Source organism: Lissotriton helveticus, chromosome 3_2, assembly GCF_964261635.1.
Source record: "Lissotriton helveticus chromosome 3_2, aLisHel1.1, whole genome shotgun sequence".
NCBI lineage: Eukaryota > Metazoa > Chordata > Amphibia > Caudata > Salamandridae > Lissotriton > Lissotriton helveticus.
In genome coordinates, this window is record NC_136062.1 from 381,281,611 (window position 1) to 381,307,243 (window position 25,633).

Sequence of the window (25,633 nt, forward strand, 5' to 3'; positions counted from 1 at the left end):
TGCGGTATTGACAGACCGCAGTCCCAAACTCAGGGACGAGAACACTTTCTTCCCGAATCGTTCATACCTCTTGGATTCCCGATCGGGCGGAGCCGTCAGGAATGCGGTCTGGGAAGTGGAGGCCTGGTTGACCAGGCTCTCGGGGGTGGGATGGGTGGACAAAAAGCAAGGGTCGCCCGGGGCCGGGCAGTAGCGTCTGGCCACGTTCCTATCCACAGGCGGACCTGTGGCGGGCTTGGACCAAGTGCCCACAAGAACGTCACACAAGGCCTCATTAAACGGCAGCAGAGGCTCATTGGAGCTTGCCTGCGGTTTAAGGACCTCAGTGAGGAGGTTAGTCCTCATGGCAGCGACGGGGAGCTCAAGGTTTAAGGCCTTGGCCGCCCTAGTCAACACTACACTGTAAGCAGCCCCCTCCTCCGTAGCCACGGTGGGAGGGGAGACAAATCCAGTGTCTGGTGAAGTGTCAATTTCACTGGCCTCCCCAAGCTCATATGTCCAGTCCTGTTGAGACTGGCAGTCTTGTGCCAGAGGGTCCACAGACCCCTCCCAATCACCTTCGTCACCCATCTCCTGCAGAGCAGGGTCAGCAGACGCGACCGTCTCATGGAAATAGAAATCTCCAAAGGCCGCCGCCAGATCCGGACCGAAGGAAGGATTGGGGACGGCGTCCATAGTGGGCGCCACCCGCAGGGCCGGCGCCGGTGAGGTCGTGAGTTTGACCGGCGATGACCCGGATCCGCAAGTGGACCCAGTGAGGCCCTGCGGCGCCGGGACCGAAGTCGCCGGCGGCGCCGAAGCACCCGACTCGCTAGGCCCTCCAGCCGGGGCCGCTGGGCCCGGAGGCGCCACGGGACCCGCTTGAGAAGGGAGGGACCTCATGGCCATGAGGTACCGCTCGACCTCCTCTGGCGTCGCGTCATGCCCAGGGACCAGAAGGTGTGGGGCAGGCGGCGACGGAGCCGCGTGGGTGGCGTCACCCTAACCCCCGGCCGCATCGTGCGAGCGTCGGGGTGGGTCGGAGGAACGATGACGTCTCTCCGACCTCTCATGCCTCTTACCTGAGGACTTTGATCCGGACGACCGATGTCCACTCCCAGAGCTGCGAGGACTCCGACCCCGCGACTGGTCCCTCGACCGCCTGCGGGACCGGGACCTGGAGCGGCGTGGGGCCGACTGCCGGAGCTCGTGTCGCTTGCGGGACTGCTCCCGCCTAGCTTTAGACGTCAGGGCCCGGCAGTCGGAGCAGGTGCGGTCGTCGTGGTCGAGGCCTGAACACTTCAGGCACCGGCGATGGGGGTCGGTAACTGACATCAGTCGGTCGCACTTGGAACAGGGTTTGAACCCGGGCATCCCTACCGGCACCGTCGGAGTCGAAGACTCGAGAAGAGAAATGATCAAAAGATAAAAAAAGTATAGACAAAAAATGACTAAGGGGTAGAGCTTCTCCAGATCTGTGCTAGCTGGCGCGGAAAAAAGAAGAACTGACGTCAGCGCGCATGGGTGGCGGCTTAGTACTCCGACAAAGTCATTCCGTCGCTAACGACGCCGACGACGGACGCGGAGCCGCGGACGACACCTGCCGGCGTGCTGGGGTATTGCTACGCAAAATTTTCCGGATCCAGTCTGACGCCTGGGATATTCTAAGGTAAGGAATCTATCACGAACGTGTCTCTTTCAGATCATGGCATATGGCATCCTGGTGTGAAGGTCGATTATATATTGTGATTTGAGGATGCACAGCTGTTTTTCTCTGTCACCACTCTGTATGCGTTTCATAACTCAATCAATAACAAAGAATTTTAGAAGTCTGTTGTCACCATTATGTGTATTGTAATAATGTATAGCCACAAGATAATTAAACTCCATATTGGCTATGGCCCTCTGATGTTCTGTGTGCTGGGAAACTGTACACAAGCTTGTCCTTAATCGATCTTGCTCTTCAATAGGTAGGCATGGGGGCAGCCCCTACATTTTTTTCAATTACTGGATCAGAACGAATGAGGCCCCAGTTTTTTTTCATTATTGTTCTAAATTTGTTTGATCTCTTATTGAAGGTGGTGATCATTCTAGATATCATCTAATTGTTTCTTTATGAGTTTTTGTGTGCTTTTAAACAGAACATCCCCCTGTTTTACATTGTGCAATGCATTTCTAACTTGGGAAAGAATTTGGCTTGGATATCCTCTCTCTAAATGTTTGCATCATGTTGTCCTGTTCCTTAATAAATACCCTTGTCTGAGCTGCAGTTTCTGTGTGCTCGTAGTAATTCCCCATCCAGAATGCTGTTAATAAGTGAAGTAGGGTATTAGGTGTGTGCATGCAACATGCTATTGCCAGCTGTTCCTTTTCTAAACAATTTGGTGACTAATTTGTTTTCCCTGATGGTAACTGCCACATATAGAATTTCACAGAATGTTTTTCTAATATAATAGGTGTAGCTTAGATTCAAATTATTGTGTGTTATGGTGTCAATGAATTCCAATGCTAGATCTTTCTGCCCATTCCAAATGAGGAAACGGTTATCAATGTACCTTATCCACAAAGGTAAATATTCAGTATACCTTTAATTTGCTACCAACAATACCACCTGCTTTGTCCCCAGTCTAGCGAATTTATTCCTAGGCTGGTGTGAGAGCTTGGTTTATTTCCAGTACTGTAGGTTTGCTAAAACCCCATTATTCGGACACTCAAGGCAGAGACAATACCAGGGTGAAAAATATGCAAAATAAAACTATTAGAATTTCAAGTGATTACGTAGGAACGAGTGACCCACATTTACCTTTTTTCCAATGGCTTCAGCATTGTGTTTATCCAACAGGGCTTGGATACGAGAGCCATAATCTGGATGTACATCAGAGAAATTTTTAACCTATGGAAGAAAACAATCCGATTACAAGTACAATAATTTTGACAAACAGTTGTTCCGAGGAACAAATAAAGCAATGCAATATCCAACCCTGTGCATAATCGATTTAACTGTTTGTACTCGGGACAACACCCCTGGACTAGCACTCTGTAAACGCTGCTTGCCTTTTTCAAGGGCATCTGAGGGTACTGACAGCAGAAAAGAAGCCGGTAAGGAGATCCACCACATTACAAGAGATGCTACAAAATGTGTATCACCATAATATTTAATGTACCTAACCAAGAGCATGCACCATAACTTTCTTGCAACCTGTGTTTTGAGGAAAACATTAATGTTGGATGCATGTTCAGGAGTGGGAGGCTTGAGGGCGGAAGGGGTCTTTTCAGTCTCTCCGGCTCCTAATAGAATCAGGAGCCTTTCTCCCAACAGACACACATCCATCAAGCCTGTGTAGCGAACATGGCTGCCATATGTCTCTGTTGAAGACTGACTAAGGGAAGGCAAGTCATCCATGGGACTTCAGAAAATAACAAAGAGTTCTTTAATGTGAGAAGGAATTGTTTTTTTTTTGTTTTACAACCATATTCAGTATGCAACTTGGTAAAATTTATTTTACCCGAAAAAAAACTTTTCACTATTATTCCATTGCTCATAACCATCAGTTTTCCTTTATAACAAATCATGTTTCTCTGCTTACTTTTGAGTTGATTAGACAACATGAACTTGTTCAACTTTTTTATATATATCATTTTGGACTGGATTCCACTGTACTGATTCAAATACATCATAGTCTTGCTTCAAACTGACTCTGTTCTCCTCCCCCACATCTTCCAGTCTTCTTCGAAGATCTACTTAGCTGATCTTTTATACTTTTATTTAACAATTCAAAATCTAGGAACTCTGAACAATTATTTTTCTATCTTTTCATATACAGAGATGTGATCTGATTTGGGTGGTAATAACTTTAGGTTTTGAGCCCCACGGCCAGAACCTACAGCTTGGGTCAAATACTAGTGTTTGACTTTATCTAATGAAGAAATAACCAGTTATGCACACAGCCCAATTATGTAGTAAGGGAAGAGTTTTGCAAATCCTTGCTTTCTAGGTCTACACAGAGTGAAGTCTCTGCACAAGAGCTGATCCGTTCTATGAATACCAAATTATCTTCCAGTCAGAAGAAACACTAGGATAAGTTTAGGGGGCTTAAGACACTGGGTCGTTGGTAAATAATGCAACTGGTAGACCCTGGCTGGATTGTTCTTGGCAGTGACTTTGTCTTACTATGAGAAGGTATCCTACAGCTATGCACTTAGTGTTGCCACTGGAGCATTAATCTGGCACCCACTTCCTATCATCTCTGCAACAGTAAATGATTTTGTAGATTTACTGATGTTTGGAACTACTTCAATGGAATAACTATATCAGCAAGTATCCCACAAGGGATGCAGAGACAATACTGGTATGTCCTCTAGAAAAAGTAGGAAATATCACATCTATATGCCTATTTTTGATCAGGTAACATCCAACCCAAAACAAATTCCTTGGTAGTACACTTATGCCAGGGACACTGGGTGTTTTAGCCGTGGGAAGGCTGCACAATGAAATATTGTGCCTTCATCTCATTTCGAAATCCAAGTGACTTGTCTCTGCTATGAAGTGTACTCACTGTAAACCAGAGGGCATGAGCTGTGCAGCGACAATATTGTCTGCTTATTTGATCTGCTGCTGATGTTTTAGGCTGAACCGCCTTTGCCACATACCCTAAAAGACATTTAAGAATTAAAGTGTGCCAAGATGAAGGCCCACACTTTGTATTGCTGATGTGGACTGGGCCTGCTCGGAGAAGAAAGCAGTTCTACATGAAGGTGAACATGCCTGTGCCTACCAGCGCGACTGTAATGAGAGAGCAATATTTCATCCCAGGTTTCAGTTCATTCCTGCAATGGCGTGAACTGGCTCCATCAGTCAGGGTCGGCCTTTGCTTAGACCACGCCCAAGGTGGAATGCTCTCATTCCATCCTAGCTATAGCCTACAACTTGCTATAAAGGATGGACAAAGTGTAAACCAATAACTGCTTTGACATTTCAAATACATGGTTTATTACGTTCTGGAACTTGTAGTCCAGCAGTTATAGGCAGATAAATCTACAAGTGCTAGAATTCAAAGAAAATCCCCAGAGCTTAATAAAAAAACTATTGAACACTTGTTTTATACTTGCAGACAGTATTGGAGTAAAAAGCTGGTAGAGGTTTATGCTTTAACAATAATTAGCAGTTATCCAGGCTACTGTCCTGTCCAACTTCATCTTCCTCACTGCTGTTTAGTAAAAAGTGACAACAAGGGGCCGTCTGTGGTCATCCGCAGGGCTTAGCCGATTAGAGAAACTTCCCTACTCCTCCCTCACCTGATTTTCCCACACCTCAGCTCATTCCTGCCGTCACTAAATTGAAAGTGATGGGCCAAGGGAGAGGAGGTGTGCAGGAAATGGGAGAGGATGTTAAACAGGGGCTAGCAGCCTGTATAAGGAAAAGAGTATAATTCAATGCAGTGTGAGCGGAATGGCTGAAACAGATCTGAGTTGCTCTATTCTGAATCAGTCCCCTCGAGCATCTCATTCCATCCTCCACAATCATCTGCACTACCCCCTTCTCCAAGAAAAGCCACAGCATACATAGATTTATAATTATACTTACAGCTCTCTTCTGGATGAAAAGCTGAGCACCTTTCAGATGCCCAGCAATGTTCTCGCACAACCTCTTGCGCTCCTCTTCATTCAGAACTTGAGTATAAAATGTGCGAACCTACATTTAAAAAAACAAACACTAAATCAAACAAACAAAAGTAACTAGTTGTGATTCTTAGTAAAAAAAAATCTATTTTCTTCAGTAATTACTCCAGTCATTTCCACAACTTTTTTTTTTAAACAAAAATCCTTTGTAACAGCAAATATCCACTCTACCTTCGCAGTAACCTTTAGTTGAAAAAATATCAATAATATATATATATATATATATATATATATATATATATATATATATATATATATATATATATATATATATATTTCAGCATAAAGACGTCCTGCAGCGGTCTGGCAGCAAAGGAAGACGAGGAAAACCATGGTTTAGTGATATAGTGATTTTATTTGCTCACCACCACGACGCGTTTCGGTGCCCGAAGCACCTTGATCACAATATACACATATATACACACACAAACATTTTTTTTAGCTGTCTCCTCGGCGGCGACCTCTTCGACGACAATTGCCTTTTCGGCGTCTACGTCAGGCGCCTCGACGGCGATGATTTTCTCGGCGTCGTGTGCCTCAACGTCGCATGACTGGGGCTCTTCGACGTCGAAACCTCTACTGCCCGGTTCGACGTCGACGTCATGGCACCTCTCGACGGCGACCTTGACTGATGTTTCGAGCCTCTCGACGGCGACCGTCGACGCCGATGAGACGACGTCGAGTTCCGCCCTCTTGCAGTCGTAGGCGAGCCAGACCGGGACCGCCTACGCTCATGTCGCTTCTCACCTTGATTCGACGGCAAATTCTTCTTCGACGGCGAGGGATGCTTCGACGTCGACGTATGACGCGACGGTGATTTCGATGCTGATTTTGAGCACACAGGTACCTTGGAAGAAGATCTGTCCCTCGAAGTTGAAGGAGACCGATGTTTTCTGTTCTCCCCTCTGTCCTTGCGCTCTTTGTGCTGAGAAGAAGGCTTCCTGGAATGAAATTCTTCTCTTCCACTCACAGTTTCTCCTCTGTCATGCAGGGACTGAAGCCTGCTCTTCTCTCTATCTCTCAAAGTCCTATTTGAAAGCTTGCTGCAGTGGTAGCAGAGTTCTGGCTTGTGAGAAGATGGTAGACAAGCTACACAGACCGAATGAGGGTCTGTCTTGGCCATTTTTTTACCACAGGCCGGACACTTAACAAATAAGGCCGGCATTGTGACTGGAAAAATAGCCAAAAAACAGCAAAAAATTGTTGGATTAGTCAGATAATGACTAAAGACGTCGAGTAAAGACGAAGAAATTAGAGAAAAACCAGAAGAAAGTGAAAATATATCACCAACTGGCGAGCTCAATGCTCCAGGATCCTCACAGAAAGAGCCCGAAAAAAGAACTGACCTAACTGTCACCTGTGGTGCATGATGGGAGCCTGGAGGCTCACGGAGGTCTTAAAGGCACGGCGCCAGATTTTTCTGTTGTTACAATGCAGCCTATCTAGGCTAACGCTGCCTCTATGATCCTGCCTGTTTTTACCTTTGAAAATAAAGGTTGTGTGTTTCAAAGAAAACCAATGCAGTGTTTTCTTCTTTGCATGGTCATATAATGTTATTTATATGTTTTTATTTAGCAAATGTAAAGACTTTACAGGGGATGTATGACATTACAACGCATGCATTTACATCGCATGCCTTTACAACGTAAGTATTACAACGTAGTCCATTACAACGCAAAGTGCTTTGGGGTGCTGGATAGAGAATAGTTTAATTTACTATTCCAACTACAGTCTCCGTGGACACTAGGGAAGGTTATTGGATAGTAAATTAACCTATTCCCTATCCTAGAGCGCACCCCAGAGCAATGCGTTGTAATAGTTTGCGTTGTAATGGTTGCGTTGTAAAGGCTCTGCGATGTAAAAGTTGCGTTGTAAGTGTTGTTCACCTTTTACAGGCAATAATGGCAGTTTTTGAGCCTAGTATGGTGTATATTGGGCTGTATATGTATATTATATATAATATATATATATATATTATATATATATATATATATATATATATATATATATATATATATATATATATATATATATATACATACACATACATATTATTGGCTATTGCTCCGGGGTCTCGCATGTGGGCGGGACTATTCAGTGCTTAGGACTATTGATGAGTATCCCCTGGAAGAGAAAATGCTACTTACCAGTATGCATCTGTTCTTGGCATGTAGAGCTTCAGAGTTGCACACTATGTATAGATGGCCACCTAGTGTTGGGCCCGGATGTTTGCAGTTTGTTTTGTTGTAGAAAGACTTTCAGAGTCACGAGATAGGTGACTTCTCCTTAGGATGAAACTGCGCGTGGGCATCGGCTCCATCCCAAGATTGTTTTTCGCCATTAGGGAAGTGATGGAGCTGTACAAGAAGTAGATATGTCCATGTGATTTGTATCTAATTAAGATAATACTGGAACAGGTAAAGGTAGCCGGGGAGGCGGGTGGGCGTGTGCAACTCTGCAGCTCTACATGCAAAGAACAGATGCATACTTTAAGTAGCATTTTCCGTTCGAGGCATATGAGCTGCAGATTACACACTAAGCATAGATTTTATAGCAGTAGCCACACCTAGCAGCGACCACCTGTATCTGTTGCAGTTGTTTGAAACAGTGTTTTTAATACAGCTTGGCCCACAGTGGCTTGTTGTTTAGTTTGCACATCTACACAATAATGCTTTGTGAATGTGTGCGGTTTAAGCCATGTAGCTGCTTTGCATATGTCATCTAAGGGGATGATCCCTAAGAACGCCATTTAAGCCCCAAACTTTCTTGTTGAGTGGGCTTTTGCTTTTTGGTAACAAATTTGTATGCATTTAACTATCCATCTGGCGATCCCTGATTTTGATATAGGGTTGCCTTTATGTGGTGGCGAAAAAGACACAAAAAGTTGTTTTGTTTTACGAAACGATTGTGTTCTTTCGATATAGTACAGCAATGCTCTTTTAACATCTAAGGTGAGTAGGGCCCTTTCTGCGACTGTTTGAGGCTGCAAGATGAATACAGGCAGCTCAACGGATTGATTTAGATGGAATGGTGAAATGACTTTAGGCAGGAATTTGGGATTAGTACGAAGAACCACTTTGTTATGATGCATTTGCAAAAAGGGTTCTTGAATGGTAAATGCTTGTAGTTCACTAACTCATTGCTACCAGGAAAGCTACTTTCCAAGTTAGGAATTGCAATTCACATTTATGTAGTGGTTCAAAGGGAGGACCCATTAACCTGGTAAGAACAATGTTTAGGTTCCACACTGGTGCTGGTGGCATTCTGGGAGGAATTATTCTTTTGAGTCCTTCCATGAAAGCTTTAATAGCTGGTACTCTAAACCGAGACAGAGGTTGTCTGTTTTGTAAGTATGCTGCAATAGCTGATAGACGTATAGGCTAAGTTACACTTTTGAAGGTGTAAAAGATATCCTATGATGTGTTGTATAGACACGTCTAAGGGATCGATTTGGTTGTTTTGGCAGTATATGACAAAGCGTTTCCACTTAGCAGCATGGCATGCTCTGGTAGTGGGACATCTAGCTTCTTTAATGATGTTCATGCATTCTAGAGGAATGTTGAGGTTAACAAACTATGACCTCAGGAGCCAGATCGCTAGGTTGAGCGGAGCTGGGTCCGGGTGTCTGATCTCTCCATGGTTCTACATTAGCAGTCTTGGAGATAGATTTAGTTTTTGATGTGGCACCACAGACATTTGCAGCAGGTGGTGTACCACGGTTATCTGGCCCAAGTTGGAGCGACTAGAATGAGTGTCAGGGAATGTTGTTGTAGTTTGCGCACCACTAAGGTAAGTAGTGGGAGAGGAGTGGGAGAGGAGGAAAAGCGTACGCAAATAGTCTTGACCAGTTCATCCATATCCATATTGCATTGCCCTTGGACAATGGGTGTGGGTATCAGGCGGCAAAGTTTGGGCATTTCGCGTTTTCGTGGGTGGCAAAGAGGTCTAACTGAGGTTGTCCCCACATTTGGAAGAACGGATGAAGAACTTGCGGGTCCAGCTCCCACTCGTGGATCTGCTGTGTTTGTTGACTTAGCAGATCTGCGATGATGCTTTGTACTCCTGGGACGTGTTGGGCTAAGAGGAAGATTTTTAGCGGTATAGCCCATCTCCATATCTGCTGAGCTAACAGAGAGCTGCAGAGAGTGTGTCCCTCCTTGTTTGTTTATGTAGTACATAGCTGTCATATTGTCTGAGCGGACTAAGACAGCCTTGCCTGACACGTGAGTTTGAAATGCTTTCAGAGCTAGAAACACAGCTAGCAACTCCAAATGATTCATATGGAGTAAATTTTGTTGCGGTGTCCACCTGCCCTGTGTGGTGTTGTGCAGTAGATGGGCTCCCCAGCCGGAGAGTGATGCGTCCACTGTCATGACTATTTGGCGAACTGGCTCTAGAAACGGTCGTCCCTTGGAAAGGTTTTTGGTGTTCCAACATTGCAGAGAACGATGAGTCCGACAGTCTACCAACACTAGGTCTGTTAAGTGACCTTGAGCCTGGTTCCATTGGCGTGCTAGGCACTCTTGGAGTGGACGCATTTACAGTCTTGCGTGAGGTACTACAGATATACAAGACGCCATCATTCCTATGAGTTGCATGGACACTCTAGCTGGTAGCGAGTGTTGTGGCTTGAATTTTGTTAGGAGAGTTTGTACACTTGTTATCCTGGCTGGAGAGGGATAAGCTAGTGTTAATTGGGTGTTTATTGTAGCGCCAAGATATTGTTGTATGTGCGAGGGGTGCAGGTGCGACTTGACTTGATTTACCGTGAATCCCAAGTCGTGAAGCAGTTGAATAGTAGCTTGAGTGTTTTGCACACACTGTTTGTGTGAGCTGGCTTTTATGAGCCAGTCGTCCAGATATGGTTAGAAGTGAATGTACTGTCTTCTTAGGTGTGCCGCTATTACTGCTAGGCAATTGGTGCTGTTTAAGAGAAAAGGAGATGAGACAGAAGACAGCAATAGTGGACTTCGACCATCCCAAACTGTAGATACTATAAAATGATGGGTCTAATCACACTTTTAGGTAGCTATCTGTTGATGGGCCACAACATCTTCAACCTGCTTGCCGAATCAGTGTGAGTACACTGGAATCCGCATTCATCGATAAATACACCCGTGGAGCACTGCCAGACACTAGAACCAAAGAGACCGTAGCCTTCCGAAGGGGTGGTGGCTGGTCTTGCAGGCTGCAAAGTATGAACGACTAAACAAACATTATAATCGGGGCGGAGTACTCTTTGTAGAAGTGAGCTGGGAGCCAGAGAGGTCTGGGTGTCTGCTTACTCTTTACACTGGATGTATCCATTAGCACTTCCTGTCAGACAGAGAACAGGTTATCCTCTGGAATGGCTACCAATCAGAAAAATTTACCCTTCCAGGACTTCCGCAGGGATCCTCTCTTTCACCTACTCTGTTTAATGTTTATGTTGCACCGTTGGCGAAATTAATTCAACAACAAGGCCTTAAGCTAGTGTTGTACGGAGATGACACTCAGCTGATAGTGTCAGTTTCTCATTCAATTGAGGCGAAAGCAGTACACTCCTCCTTATGTATGTCCAAGTTCATGTCCTGGATGAATTTGAACTTTTTAAAGCTGAACACTGCAAAAACTGAAGTCCTTGAATTTGGCCAAAAGGCCTCCATTTGGAATCAGCTTTGGTGGCCTATCTCAGCGGGGGCCTGTCCGCTTCCAGTGGCTAAAGCTAGGAATCTCGGCATAGTGTTTGACAAAGACATTTCCTGGCGGCCACAGATTAATCAAGTGGCCTCAGCGTGCTTCTTGATGCTAAAAGGGCTGAGAAAGATATTGCAGTTTATCCCCTTCTCTCTCAGGAAAACAGTTCTAATTTCTACTGTCTTCTCTAGAATTGATTATGGGAACGCCCTTTATCTGGGAGCTGGTACGGCTCAAATGGCCAAGCTGCAATCAGTTCAGAATGCAGCAGCAAGAGTACTTCTCAACCTGCCCAAGTATAATTCTACTTCCCGCTCCATTAGCAAATTACATTGGCTTCCAGTTCAACGACGGGTGGAGTTTAAGGCATTGTGCTAGGTTCATAAGGCTTTGGCCGGAGACGGGGCTCTAGATCTTCAATCTCTATTCTCTCGATATCAGCGTAGCCGTTCCCTTAGGTCAGCGGTGCAGTGTCTGGTTAAGGTTCCTAAGATTAAAAGATCACGTTGGGGAGGCAAGCGCTTCTCTCAACTGGCCTCAAGGTTATGGAACTCGGCTCCATTTCACCTTCGACAAATCACTAACCGTAAACTGTTCAGGAAGGATATTAAGACATGGCTCTTTACTCAATGATGCTTCGGTTAGTACCTAGTTGGTCACTTTACTCAGCGCCAAGACGCCTCGGCATTAGTGCGCTTTAGAAATACCGTCAGTCAGTCAGTCACTTCTTCAGCCTCTCTTGAGCATTCTCCCCATTTTTTGAATAATGGCTAGTAACAGCAGAGAGCTCATTTAGTGACTCGTACAAATTATTGGCAGGGTAAAAGGACTGACTGCTCGAACTCAATACAAACAATGGTGTGCATTGCTAAGGGCCATTGGGTTGACCAAAAAAGCTTGAATGTTTGTGGATTTGCCCTCCAAGTATTTCACTATAATTTAGGAGCGCATATTCGGTATTAGATACAAGGCAAATTTTCAATTTCACTCATTGTAAAGGAATTCTACTGAGGATTTGTCCCATGATTTTTTGTTAAGGGACAGTTGTTTAATCAGGGACACTCTTCATATACAATTTATTTTGGTAGTTCTTTTTTATTTCATCTGGTCATTGCACTTTCCAGTCTATATTGTGAATCATGCCGATGACTGGGGTTCAAAACACAAAAACAAAAGAGGTTTGGTCATCTAAGCCCACGGAACCTGGGCAGAATATACTCCAAAGAAAAGTACGCATACAGTAGGAATACATCCATCAAAAATTACTCGCATCACAATGAAATAATTAATTTTCCCGGAAATTTGACTTAATCAAAGATTCCTTTATCAATTAATTACATGGGCCTATCTGAACATCCGTCTACATTCCACCAGAAGCAACTCTGACTGCAGTGATCAAAACACAATAGAACAAATAGAACGACTTTAGAATTGGAGAAGTCCAACAAGATATATTGGGCTTTGATCAGAGCAGTCCTAAGGAGAAAGCAAGGCCGGCAGCTGCCCCAGGAATCCTCTGACTCGGTGACTACCTCCTGATGGACTGAAAGTAGTACTAATTACATAAACACCTCTTGCCTTTAATAATAAGGAAACATGGAGTTACAGATGGGCCATAAGCGTTCCCTTCTTTTGCGGTTACAAGTGGAAAGTCTGTATCTTGTTTTGTATGCCGTAATTTGTTTTTTACCATAACTTCCTTTACAGAGATCAATAACTATTTAAATATTATGGATTACTAGTGAGTCACTATTAAATACTACTGCATTTACTGTTTTACTTTGGTAATTAACTTTTAATCATTATGGAGGTCTCTTGCACACAGTCTAGTTAAGCACAAGTCTTCCCAAACTGCGTTTCCACAAAAAAATAGTAAAACGTGGTAAGTTGTGAAAAGAAGCTAATTGAATATTTGTCTCAACAACATTATTTGAGCAGTTTGGCAATCTGGGTGTACAAATGCCGTGAACAAGTGTGCTCCGTTGTGTTCAAATATCCAAATATGAAAAACACTGATGGAAATCCATCAGTGGATAAAGCACGTCTGGCATTGTTAGATGCAAGTCTACAGAGTGGGTGAAGGTTATTACCACTATATACTACAGACAGAAGGAAAAAATCGACAATTTCTTTGTACTGTAAGAATTCCTTTTGAGGGTCTTCGGGTTTGGGCAGTCGCAAGTCACTGTGAGCTTCAAGCATTTGCAAAAATCTAAGAATTGAAAAAAATCTAATACCTATCAATCAAGATACAGGTGTTCCCCTCATGATCAACAAATATTGGAGTTCCAAATATTTGGGTTGTAACACTGGATCACGGGTGAACTAGCTGGATGTTCTCTAAAATATTAGTTTTTTTTAGGCTTTGAGAAGCAAGATTGTATTCTAGTGGAAGGTCAATAACTCCAAGTGAAACAAGCATTGGCAAAGTCAATAGGTCTCGCTTTTGGGACCTTATTAGTGTTTAGTTATCCAGCACAATATCCTTGGTAAAACAACATCAACTGTTGCATGGCTAAACCTTTAAAAGGTCACAAACGCAAGACCTATTGGCTAGGTCGATGCTTGTTTAAAATAGGGGTTTGCGTTTTAGTTTAGGCCTGAGGGCAGAGGAAGGGTTTAGGATAGTTTTAGGGACAGCGCAAGGGGGAGGAGTGGGTCGGGGTACGTAGTGTTTGTTAAGGGATAGGGACAGCAAGGGTGTTGGGAGGGGGACTGGTATTTGGACCTCAGTGCAGGGCTAAGTTTGTAGCTTAGGGCAGGGGAGGGGGTCGCTAGCCTAGCCACGCATGCCCCTTTACCATTCAAGCCTTTACCACGAAATAACGTGGTTAAGACGCGTTGGTTGCGTGGTAGAGGCACGAGTGGTTCAGCGATGTGTGCCTCTATCATACAAACAATAGATGGTCGGAGAGGGAGGAAGGAGAAGGAAACACGAGATGGTCAACGAGACAGACAAAAAATTAGAGATCTTGGAGAGGCTGAAAAAGATGGTTGAAGATGTAGTAAAGTGCATGAGGTGTCCTAGGAGGGAGAAATATAAAGCAGGACGGAGGAAAGGGATGCAAGAGATGGGAGGAAAGGGAATAAGTTGGGAGGGAAACATAGGATGACCTAGGAGAGAGTGTGAGAGGGAAGGGGTGAAGGAGATGGGAGGAGAGGAAAGTGAAAAGGGATACATGAAAAGGCCTAAAGAGAGTAGACAAGATGTGTAAGAGATGCAGGCGGGAGGGTTAGGAGAAATCTGTTAGAAAGGGTTAGGAGAAATGTGTAAGAGAGGCAGGCGGAGGTGGCTAGGAGAGATGGTGTAAGATGCAGGCGGGGAGGGTTTGGAGAGATGTGTATGAGGCAGGTGGGGAAGGTTAGGAGAGATGGTCAAAGAGGCAGGTGGGGAGGGTTAGGAGAGATTTGTAAGAGGTAGATGGGGAGGGTAAGGAGAGATGGTGTAAGAGGCAGACAGGGTGGGTTAGGAGAGATGGACTAAGAGGTAGGTGGGGGAGGGTTAGGAGAGAAGAACTAAGAGGCAGGCAGGGAGCGTTTGGAGTGATGTGAAAGAGGCAGACAGGGAGGGTTAGGAGAGATGTGTAAGTGAGGCATATAGGGAGGGTTAGGAGAGATGTGTAAGTAAGGCAGACAGGGAGGGTTAGGAGAGATGTGTAAGAGGCAGATGAGGAGGGTTTGGAGAAATGTGTAAGGCAGACAGGGAGGGTTAGGAGAGATGTGTAAGAGGCAGACAGGGAGGGTTAGGAGAGATGTGTAAGATGCAGACGGGGAGGGTTAGGAGAGATGTGTAAAAGGCAGATGAGGAGGGTTTGGAGAAATGTGTAAGGCAGACAGGGAGGGTTAGGAGAGATGTGTAAGAGGCAGACAGGGAGGGTTAGGAGAGATGTGTAAGAGAGGCAGACGGGGAGGATTAGGAGAAATGTGTAAGAGAGGCAGACGGGGAGGATTAGGAGAAATGTGTAAGAGGCAGTCGGGGAGGGTTAGGAGAGATGTTGTCAGAGGCAGTCGGGGAGGGTTAGGAGAGATGTGTAAGAGGCAGGCAGAGGTGGCTAGGAGAGATGGCGTAAGAGGCAGGCGGGAGAGGGTTAGGAGAGATGGTGTAAGAGGCAGGCGGGGGAGGGTTAGGAGAGATGTGTAAGAGAGGCAGGCGGGGAGGGTTAGAAGAGGGGTGTACGAGAGGCACGTAGGGGGAGGGTTAGGAGGGGTGGCTTAGGAGAGGCAGGATGGATAGGGCACATGAGAGGATCTAAGAGAGAATAAAAAGAATGAGAGGCATAAAAGGGATGGTCTGGGGGAGGGGCAGGTATGCGACAGATTGGATTAAAATAAGGATACACAGTGCTGCCAGAGAATACATTGCCTAGGAGAGTAAGGAGGAGACAAAGAGAGAAAGAGACATTGGGTGACTGAAAGGTTAATGGGGAGATTAAAGAGATGGTCTGAGGGATGGAGAGAAGGAAACGGCGGCGGGGGACGGGATGAACTGAAAAATAAAGAGAGAGGATGGTGGCAGAGGGATACACGAGATGTCCAGTGACAGAAAATAAGTCGCAGGAAGAGACAAAGAGGTTCTGAATAACTGAAAGATTAAAGAGTAGATTAAAGAGAAGGTCTGAGGGAGGGTGAGAGAGAAGAAGACAGGGCGGTGGGGGTGGCTCAGGGAGGAACTGACAGAGAAAAGCGCTGCACTTAGTTTGTGCACAAGCAAAACATACTGGACCCAAAGCCCAGTGGTGAGCTTTTAAGTGACAAAAAGTTTTTGGTAGAGTAAAGCTAAGCAGTGTTAGGCGAGATGCCAGCGGCACACATGATGGGGCACTACTTTTCACAGTAATTGAATAAGCACGCAGTAAGTTAAATGGCTGACCGGATCTACTAAAGGTGGGACGGGGGTGGGGCTGCAGGTATACGTTTACAAGAAGGGGAGACGGAAAGGAGGAGAGGTGAGAAAGTGGCGAATTAAGTGCTGGATTTCACATATCACCATGATTTATCGTCATTGGAAGGCTGATTCACTGAGCAGGCCTACATATATATGTGCCTAAGCGCGCTGCTCTCCCTTTCCCCACAGTTTTTTGCATTATAATCGGTCCTTCTTAGTGTGTTCTCATGTAGTATTAAGTTACTTGGCAACGGGGTACTGGGTAATGCAGCTATAAATGAAGCAATGAATATAAAAAAGGTGGGTGTTATTGTGTGAGCCCCAACTGTATGTTCGAAAGCAGAACTTACCACAAAATAAAGCACCGCGAGGAGCTTGAGTAACCAAAAGATCCTGGAAGAGAACACCTAGCAGTGTAATTAGATATAGCATTGTCAATATACCGACAATGGGAATCTAATGAACTAAGAGAACCTGCACATATGTGAGCCTGTGCGCGCTGCTTCCCCCTAGTCCCTCACTGTTTGGTATGTTATCTTGTGACCCTAAGTACGTTTCCCTATGTAATTTTAATGTGGTGGCAACGTGGCACTAACTAGAGTTGCCATAAAATAAGTGATAATTAGGAGGGAAAGTGGCTGCTATTGGGTGAGCACGGAAAGGAGGAGAGATGATATAGTGGTGGATTAGGCAGGGGATTTGATATATTGTTGCAGATCTCCTGACATTAGGAGGCTCATAAACTAGCGCGCTTGCATGTATCGGAGCCTGTGCGCGCTGCCTTTTTCTCCTACCTTTTTTTTGCATTTTTAGCTGCCCTCATAAATGTGTTTATATGTTAGTTTAAGGTGCCTGGCAATGGCGCAGTGGCTGGCGCAGATATAAATTAAACTGTGAATATAGGGAAAGGTGTATGTTATTGTGTGAGCACCAATATTCCTGTGGTAAAGCAAAACATGCCAGAGAACGAAGCGGCAAGACTATTTTTAAAGTTGCGAAAAACTCCTGGTACCAAAAAGTTTAGCAGTCGGCTGAAATGTGGACGCTGCACACAATAGGGTACTACTTCTTAAAGTGTCTACGCAGAGAATTTTATACACCAAAAGGTGCCTGTTTGATGAGAAAGGGGACCGGCTAGCGCGTGAGAGAGGGGGGTGCAGGAGGCGAGCTTGGGAGTGGTGCGTGCATGCACGCGCAGTCTGCTCATTTTCAAGCACTGCACTCGTGCTTGTGGCGCACCCCTGCTCGCTCCCGCAAGGTTGATGCCGCCACAAGCACGAGTGTGTGCTTGAAAATGAAATGAGCAGAGCGACGGCTAAAGGCCCTCCTATGCAATGCATGGGCGCAGCATAGGCGAGACCTAAAAAGGAGTGCAAAATGTTAAAGTTAAATGTTTTAGTTGTCGTTCAAGGCTCACATTTTGTTTGTATAAAATAGTTAAATATTTTTCTACATAATTAATCTCACCACAGGTACAATTCATAAACTATTTCAAAAACAAAATATAAAGGCTTCAACAGGGAACAAATGGTATCTTCGCAGCTCACACTCATCCACAGAAGACGTTGCATTTACTTCACAATCAACATACACAGCGGATTAAGTAGCTCTGCAAACAGTGGTGCGTTGAAACTGAAAGATGGTAGTCTGAACAAAGGGAATCCAGAATTAAATCCTGTACCAAACTGCATCAAGTTACTCAGAAGGATTATACAAACTGCCACAAAATCAGGCGCAGAGGATGTACCCATCACACTCAGTTTTACCTGGGTAACGTTGTCATCATCGGCACTGTTGTAACGAGCCACATCGGCAGAGACCTTAAAGCAATGTTCCATGACTCTGGGCTGATTTTCAGGTGCGCTGAAGCTGTTAGGGTAATAATTTGGGGCACCACCTTAAAAATATATAAATTCGTTTTAAGAACAGTGGACAGTGACCACCTTAAAGATACATTCATTTATTATATACTTGAACTTAGCATTTTACAACGAAGGCCAAAGAATTTTCCATCTTTGTTATCCTACCAAGAAAGTCCCTTTATTTTGCAAAATGCCAACTGAATGACTACTGTGATGTGTGTATCTGCCAATACAGTTCAACACAACAAGAAATGTACTTACTCATCCTGTACTCTTAGTCTGTAATCTTACTCCAATAGCAACATGTAGGAAGAGCTCACACTTAAGAATACCTGTCAGGGGGCGTGGCTAGGCGCCGGCTAAGATGGCCGCCTAACCCGGGAGCTCCGTTTCGCCGAGTCCTCCACCCTCTAAAATCCGGAACACATCTGACGGATCCCGCAACTCCGCTGCAGCGCTGCATAGACCTCCCAAGCCCGGCCCAGCTACGTTGTTCCGTTGCCAAGCTGCGGCCTTGAATTCAGGCACCCGGGAGCTGGCTTGGAGCGAGGGTGCGCCGCGGTCGGCCTCCATCACAGGCGAGTCCCCGGCCTCAAGGCCTGGTCGGGGCATGAAAAATCGGCGCACTTACAGCGGCGTGCTCCCCAAGGCGCGGCGCCGACTGGAGTAGATACAACTGCCCCCTCATCTCGGAGGTAGGACACGGGGACCCGACGGTGAGCACATAGGCCTGAGGAAGCCTCGAGCAGCCAAGAAGGACGGCGATAACCGGGTGGCAACGGGGGCACTGCGAGACACCTTCCTGGGGGCCTGACTCTGCGAGTAACGGGGTGAAACTACGGGACTGTCCCTGCACCGCTGTGACCGGGCGTGGGGGCCCAGCGGGAGGAACAATTGCAGCCTAAAACGGCGACTTGCGGCCAAAGTCTACCGGAGGAGACACCTCGAGCAGACAAAACGCAGGGAGGCAACACCTGGCCGATCAAGAACATCGCACAACTGTCTCCTGAGGGCTTGCTTCGAGTGCCTGTGCGACAAGGTGCGGCCTGGCTGGATACGGAGGGGTGCCGGGCAGTCTAGGAGCCCTGCTGGGCCTCTTCAGAGAGGGCCTGTGACTCTAGGTGAGGACTGCCGGAGGGGACCAGGCGGGGCCACCGCATTGAAATAGACCGCAGAGGTGGGCGAACACGTGCCAGGGAAGCGGCAACACCAGGCGGCGGCAGCCACGGGCCGTTGAGGGCCCAGTGACGAAGGGGAGTGAACGGCCCGAGAACATACAACGCACCAGCGGAGAGCCTGGCGGGGCCACCCCCCTTTTTTGGAGACCTGGGTTGCAGACAATTACTGGATCCGCACCATTGATCCGCATGCTGATTTTGACTCCCGGGCAGGACTGGACACACCGCTGACCGGGCTGCGAGTCCGAGAACACACAACAATGAGGCCCAAGCAGGGTACGGCCACCCAGACCAACAAACTCGATAAGTACACGGTGTAAAAGGACGCGCCCCAGACGGAGGAGCCGACGGGGGAACCGTCCAACCAGAAGGAACCGTCACTAACCAGTATAATGGCAGCCATTCAAACGCTGGGGGCCACCCTGGAAACGAAAATGGACAAAATCTCCATAGCAGTCAACCTCCTGCGTACGGTTCTAAATAAAATGTCAGAGAAAACCAAGGCTAATGAGGCAGTTATTGTGGAGCTGCAGTCGTCCACCAAGAAGATGGAACAGCGAGTGAATGAACTTGTACATCAACACCGTCAGATGGCCCTCCGGCTGGAGGATCAAGAAGGAAGGGCCCGTAGGAGCAACATCCGCCTGGTAGGGGTCCCGGAGGACCAAGAGAGACCCAAGCATGGAACTCTTTGTTGAGGACCTGATCCATCACCATCTCAAGCCCAAACGTCTGTCCAACATATTCACTGGAGAACGAGCACACCGGGCGCCCAGCCCAAAACCGAAACCAGGGGCACCGCCAAGGACAATCATCGCAAAAATCCTTAACTATAGAGACAGAGACGCTATTTTGCAGGCGGCCAGACAGGCCGGGGACCTGCAATACGAGAATGTCACAATCTGCTTTTTCTCGGACTTTACTCTTCAGGTTCAGCGTGAGAGGCGATCCTTTGTGGGTGTAAAGGCGGCGCTGGGAGAAAGAGGCTTCAAGTGCATGATGTTCTTTCCTGCCAGGCTCAAGGTTATAACGGGGGGCAAATCCATATTCTTCACTTCACCATCGGAGGTGCGGGACTGGCTCGACAGGGAGGCATCGACCACTGGTGAAGGAGCTGGGGCACAGAGCTGGAGAGACACACAGGCCGGATCTCTGGGATCAGCTGCAGGGAGATCGGAACTGGACGGCCAGAGTCAGCGCTCCTGGAGATCCAGGTCTGCAAGCCCCAGATAGGGACACCCTGCGCGGTGCGGCTGGCCACTGAGAATGAAGACTCTGCGGAACTGTGCCGGCATAAACCGTAAAGTACTGTGTTAAGTGCGGCTGTTGGGGAGGTCTGCGATTAACCTGCTGGTCTTCTCTGGGGGGGGAGGGGATGGGCAAACTATGTGACTGGCAACGAAGGGGAGCCAACATGTTGACTATTATTGCTGAAATTCCCCCAACCTCCCTACCTCCGTTCTCCTTTCACCCCCCCCCCCTCCCCCTCCGTACCTTATGATTGATGGCCCGGGAGGACCCTGCCACTTGGACTATGGGAATGAGCTACAGACTAGTACCGGACCTATCTTATTTCTAGCTGAGCGCGGGATGTGCTGGCACATTGTTTATATGTTATGTTTGGGTGGGGGGGGGGCTCGGGTGGCAGGATGGGCCGGGGCCAGTGTACGCTCCTGTTGTTTCTTCCTCTTCCGGGGTGAGTAGCGTGCGAAAGGCACTCTGCTAATTGGGGATGTGGGTAGTTCAAAGCCTACGGAGCAGGGGAGGGGGTGGGGCTGGGGGGTGCAGGGGGGAAGAGTTGGGGGAGGGGAGGGACAGTTGGGGACAAACGAAGAAGTTTGGTAAGGTCACACAAGGACTGTAATGTGGTTATTGAGAGTTGCATCAATTCACACAGGGCGTCGCTACAGAATTATATGAATGTACATGTGCACGTGGTTGGGAATCACGAGGAGGAAGTCTAGGTAGGAAACGTGCATTGCTATGAAGTGGGATAAGAGTGTGAAGATAATGAGCAGGAACGTCAACGGGCTGGGGGACAAGCTTAAGAGAACCATAGTACTACAATTTGTAAAGAGGCACCTTCCTGATGTGGTACTCCTGCAGGAGACGCATTTATTGGGCAACACTTGTCACGCGCTGAACAGGTGGGGATATACCTTAGCGGCACATGCCGGCTTCACCTCAGGATCCAGAGGGGTGGGCATTTTGCTTCGCCGCAACCTTCCCCTGGTCATCGACCACACAGACTCTGACCCCTCAGGGCGCTTTGTGGCTATCTCAGGCAGAAATGAGGGTCGTAGGATTAATCTGGTTACGACCTACATTCCACCTTGTCTTCAAACCCAATCATACCAGGACCTGGGCAAGTTACTTCTTTCCTTACCAGTAGGAAGCCTCCTAGTGGGAGGCGACTTTAACGCTGTGGTGTTGGGGACCCTTGACCGAAACCCACCCAGGGACATACCAACGGGGCACAGGTGGTTATCAGATTTTCTGGAGACATTTGGTCTTACCGACCAGTGGCTCCTCCGGCACCCGAGGGACACTCAGTACACTTTCTTCTCCGGCCCACACAGATCGTTCTCCCGCATTGACTACATACTAGCACCTCTACAGCGCGACAACGATTCATGAAATTACACATCTCGCAAGGGGAATATCGGACCACTCCCCGTTGGTTGCTCACCTCACATTCGGGGACAAGCAGGGGGGCTGTATCGCGCCAATAAATGCCTGGTACCTACGTTGCGAGGAAATAAGGAAAAAGCTTACTCTCTCGATTGATCGCTACTTTGAGGCCAACGATGGTACTGTAGCTTCATCATCGGTGTTGTGGGAGGCCTTTAAAACTGTGCTAAGAGGGGAGAACATGTCTGCCATTACCGGCCGCCGGAGGGAACGGGAGAAACAAATGGCTACTATGGAGGGAGACCTTCTTGCGCTGGAGACGGCAGCTCAAACGGGGGGTGAACCGAGAACGATACACCTGATGGAACTCAAAGCGGCGGAAAATAGGGCCCTGGCCAGGGACGCAGCTAGGACCATGGCCAGAGACAAGGAGGGTAGAATATATGACCAGGGGGACAAAGCGGGCAAATTACTAGCCTGACTAGACAAAAAGCAATAGGCGCAGAGAGTTGTGGCAGAACTCAAGACTGAGTCCGGAGAAGTCATCACGAAGCTCCGTGAGATAGTCTAGGAATTCGCGTCACACTACCAAAAAGTCTACAGCAGGGGTTCAGACAGGCCCGAAGAAGACTCGATCTCCTTGCTGACCGATATCCGTCTGCCCGCCCTCTCTGATACGGAGCGGGAATTCCTAGAGGCACCGCTTGCTGTAGAAGAACTTAGCCGAGCGATCAGGGACCTAAAGATGGGAAAGGTCCTCTGGCCTAATGGCTTGCCGATAGAGCTGTACAAGCTGACGCCTGGCGGCCTGAGTCCGTACTTAAAACGAATGTTCGAGGAGAGCAAGGAGAGGGGCACTCTACCACGAGACCAGCGCATTGCCACGAGTGTGGCTATCCCAAAAGAGGGGAAACCAAGGGATTCCTGTGCCTCTTACAGGCCCATATCTTTGCTAAACGCAGAGCCTAAAATCCTGGCTAAGGTACTCGCAAATAGGCTCAAACCTGTCCTTCCCGCTCTGGTCCACCGCAATACAGCGCTCAATCTCCGATGGCTACATGGAGTGCTGGGGCGCTGCCACACCCTCCAGGAAGATGCGGTGGTAGTGTCTCTAGACGCCGCAATGGCATTCGATACACTCGAATGGCTATATATGATGGCAGTCCTCCGAAAACTGGGCTTCGGCCCTAACTTCATAGGGTGGGTGCGTCTTGTCTATTCTGAGCCCCTGGCCCAGGTCTCTGTTAACAATAAAACCTCTGAAGTGTTTGCGCTTGAGAGAGGGACACGGCAGGGGTGTCCCCTCTCACCTCTATTGTTTGCGCTTTCACTAGAACCATTAGCTGCCTGGATTAGACAGGACCTCTCCCTGAAAGGGATACGCTGGGCGGACGGATGGGAGGACATGATTTCGCTGTATGCGGAAGACATCCTCCTATATCTAACGAGGCCTCGTAAGTCCCTTATAGTGGCCATGGACATCTTTGCCAGTTTTGGGAGGAATTCAGGAAAAAGCATCAACTGGGGTAAATCCATACTATACGCCCTACAGGGCAGCCCTCCGGCCGCTCCGCGAAACTGCCCGATCACAGTGGCCACTGAGGGGTTCCGATACCTTGGGATCTTTATCTCTAAAGAAAAGACCACCAGATACAAGAAAAATCTCCTGCCGCCCCTGCAACGATTTGCGAGGGACCTGGCCTCCTGGCGGAAGCTCCCACTGTCACTCCTTGGAAGAGCGGCGCATTTCAAAATGACGGCACTGCCACGATTCTTGTATGCCCTACAGAACCACCCGAACTTGGTCCCGCACTCATATTTTAGGGCCATCGAGGCCACACAGAGAGAGCTGTTGTGGTCTGGGACTCCTCGTATATCCCTCCAAAAACTGACCCTAGGATGGTTTGACGGAAGCATAGCGCTCCCGGACATCCGTAAGTACTACTGGGCTGCCCACCATGCGGCCATCAACCAGGGCACATACTGTGCTGGCAATGACCCAGGGTACGGCATAGATCGCTGTCTCCTACCGGGGGGAAATTTTGAGGCTGCGCTCTACTCTAGGCCAGGCAGGTACCAACTTACCGGACCCACGCAACACTCGGTACAGCTGTGGCACATTGTGCAGCGAAAGTTGGGACGGGCTGACACCCTCACGAAGGCTACCCCCCTGTGGATCGCAGAGAAGCTAGGAACGCTGAGCCGCACCAAGAGGTTCCGGAATTGGGACCTCAGGCATCTCCCACATTCGGGACCTGTGGTGCCCGGAGGGCATGGTGTCTTTCGCCTCGCTCCAGCGCACCTATGAGCTGGCCCACACGAAATACTTTAGATACTTACAGGTCAGGCACTCCCTCCAGACAAACATCTCCGTGGATACACAGCCCCCTGACTACTCCCCCTTGGAGGACAGACTCTTAGACGGCCACCTTCCTGAACATGCCATATAGCTTACATTTAAAAAAATCATTAACAACTCCCCAGACCTCCTGCTCCCCCTCAAAGGGAAATGGGAAGCAGACGGGCTGGAAATAGACGAGGAAGAATGGGGAAATGCACTGGCCTCCCCATAGGAGGTGGCCATATCGGCAAGGCTCCGGCTGATTCAGCTGAAAATCCTGCACCGAGCATACTTCTCAGAAACTAGACTGCAACGCATGGGCCGGAGTGAGGATGGGCTTTGTAGGAGGGGGAGCGGGGAGGTACGGATATACTTCCATATACTGTGGGAATGCCAGCTGATTAGGAATTACTGGGCCTGGGTGACCCGTTGTATGCAGGAGGTGTGTGGGGTGGAGCTCCGAGTGGAAGCAAAGAGGTGCCTCCTAAACATATGGGAACCCACAGATCTGCCGTCCCGAGGGAAGCTATGGGCGACACTAGGGTTTGCCATCGTCAAACACAACATAGCCAGGCAATGGGGGGCAAACCAGACCTCCTAGATTGGGTCACTGGAAAACTGATATTGATTGGTGCATGCTCCAGGAAAAAACGGTGTACGTGGCCCGTGGCTGCCCGCGGAAATGGATAGAAATATGGTCCAGTTGGAATGAATATAGGGAACCCCCCAAAGCTACATGCAGTAAGGCCTGCCACGTCCCTCCCAGATGTCGTTGATTAACCCTTATGTGAATCTTAAACACATGATCCTCTTCCCCAAAAGTGATGTTATTATAACTGGACCAGTGATGTGGTATGGTGGTCGGGCAAACTGCAATATTACACCTTAGTGACCAATCATTTTGTCCCGGAGCCCTCCACATGCAATTTAAATGCAGAAATACAACTTGCTGGTGGAATTGCAGGCTTGCACCAATTCAGTAGGCGTAGTTGGCAAGTACTACTTCCACAAAGTACCTGCCAGAAGGCTAGCTTATAGAGAAAAGGCGTGTACATCAGTGAGCCATTGGGGGAAGAACTAAAGCAGTATTTTATCTGCAGGAGTGGGCAAAGCTGCTCTCTGGAAGGGAGGTGCTGCGCAATTCTATAGACAAAAGACAATCTAGAGGGCATAGTGTTAATAAAGGGTGGATGGAGGGGCTTTGTACAAAATCGACATAGCTCTTATCAGCTCCACCTTGTGTACAGCTACGTCTATAACAGAGGGTCTAGGGAACGGTACTCAGCACAAGATTAATATGCACATTTGTATGTAAGCAGTAAATACCCTGGGTGTGCAAATACAGGAGGCACAAAATATTACAAAGGCAAATGGTACATGATACACGTGCCATGCTGCGAAC

At 47.6% G+C, this 25,633-nt stretch overlaps 1 protein-coding gene across 1 annotated transcript in view; it reads right to left on the reverse strand.

The window, feature by feature from the left end:
• The window catches only part of LOC144826011 (catalase), a 234,292-nt gene that overhangs the window by 13,695 nt on the left and 194,964 nt on the right, over window positions 1–25,633 (reverse strand). The window contains exons 10-12 of the mRNA XM_078684250.1: window positions 17,986–18,116; window positions 5,564–5,671; window positions 2,783–2,872 (exon numbers count right to left, since the gene is read on the reverse strand). Of these exons, the coding sequence (XP_078540376.1) occupies window positions 2,783–2,872; window positions 5,564–5,671; window positions 17,986–18,116 (329 nt within the window). The remainder of the gene's footprint in view (window positions 1–2,782; window positions 2,873–5,563; window positions 5,672–17,985; window positions 18,117–25,633) is intronic.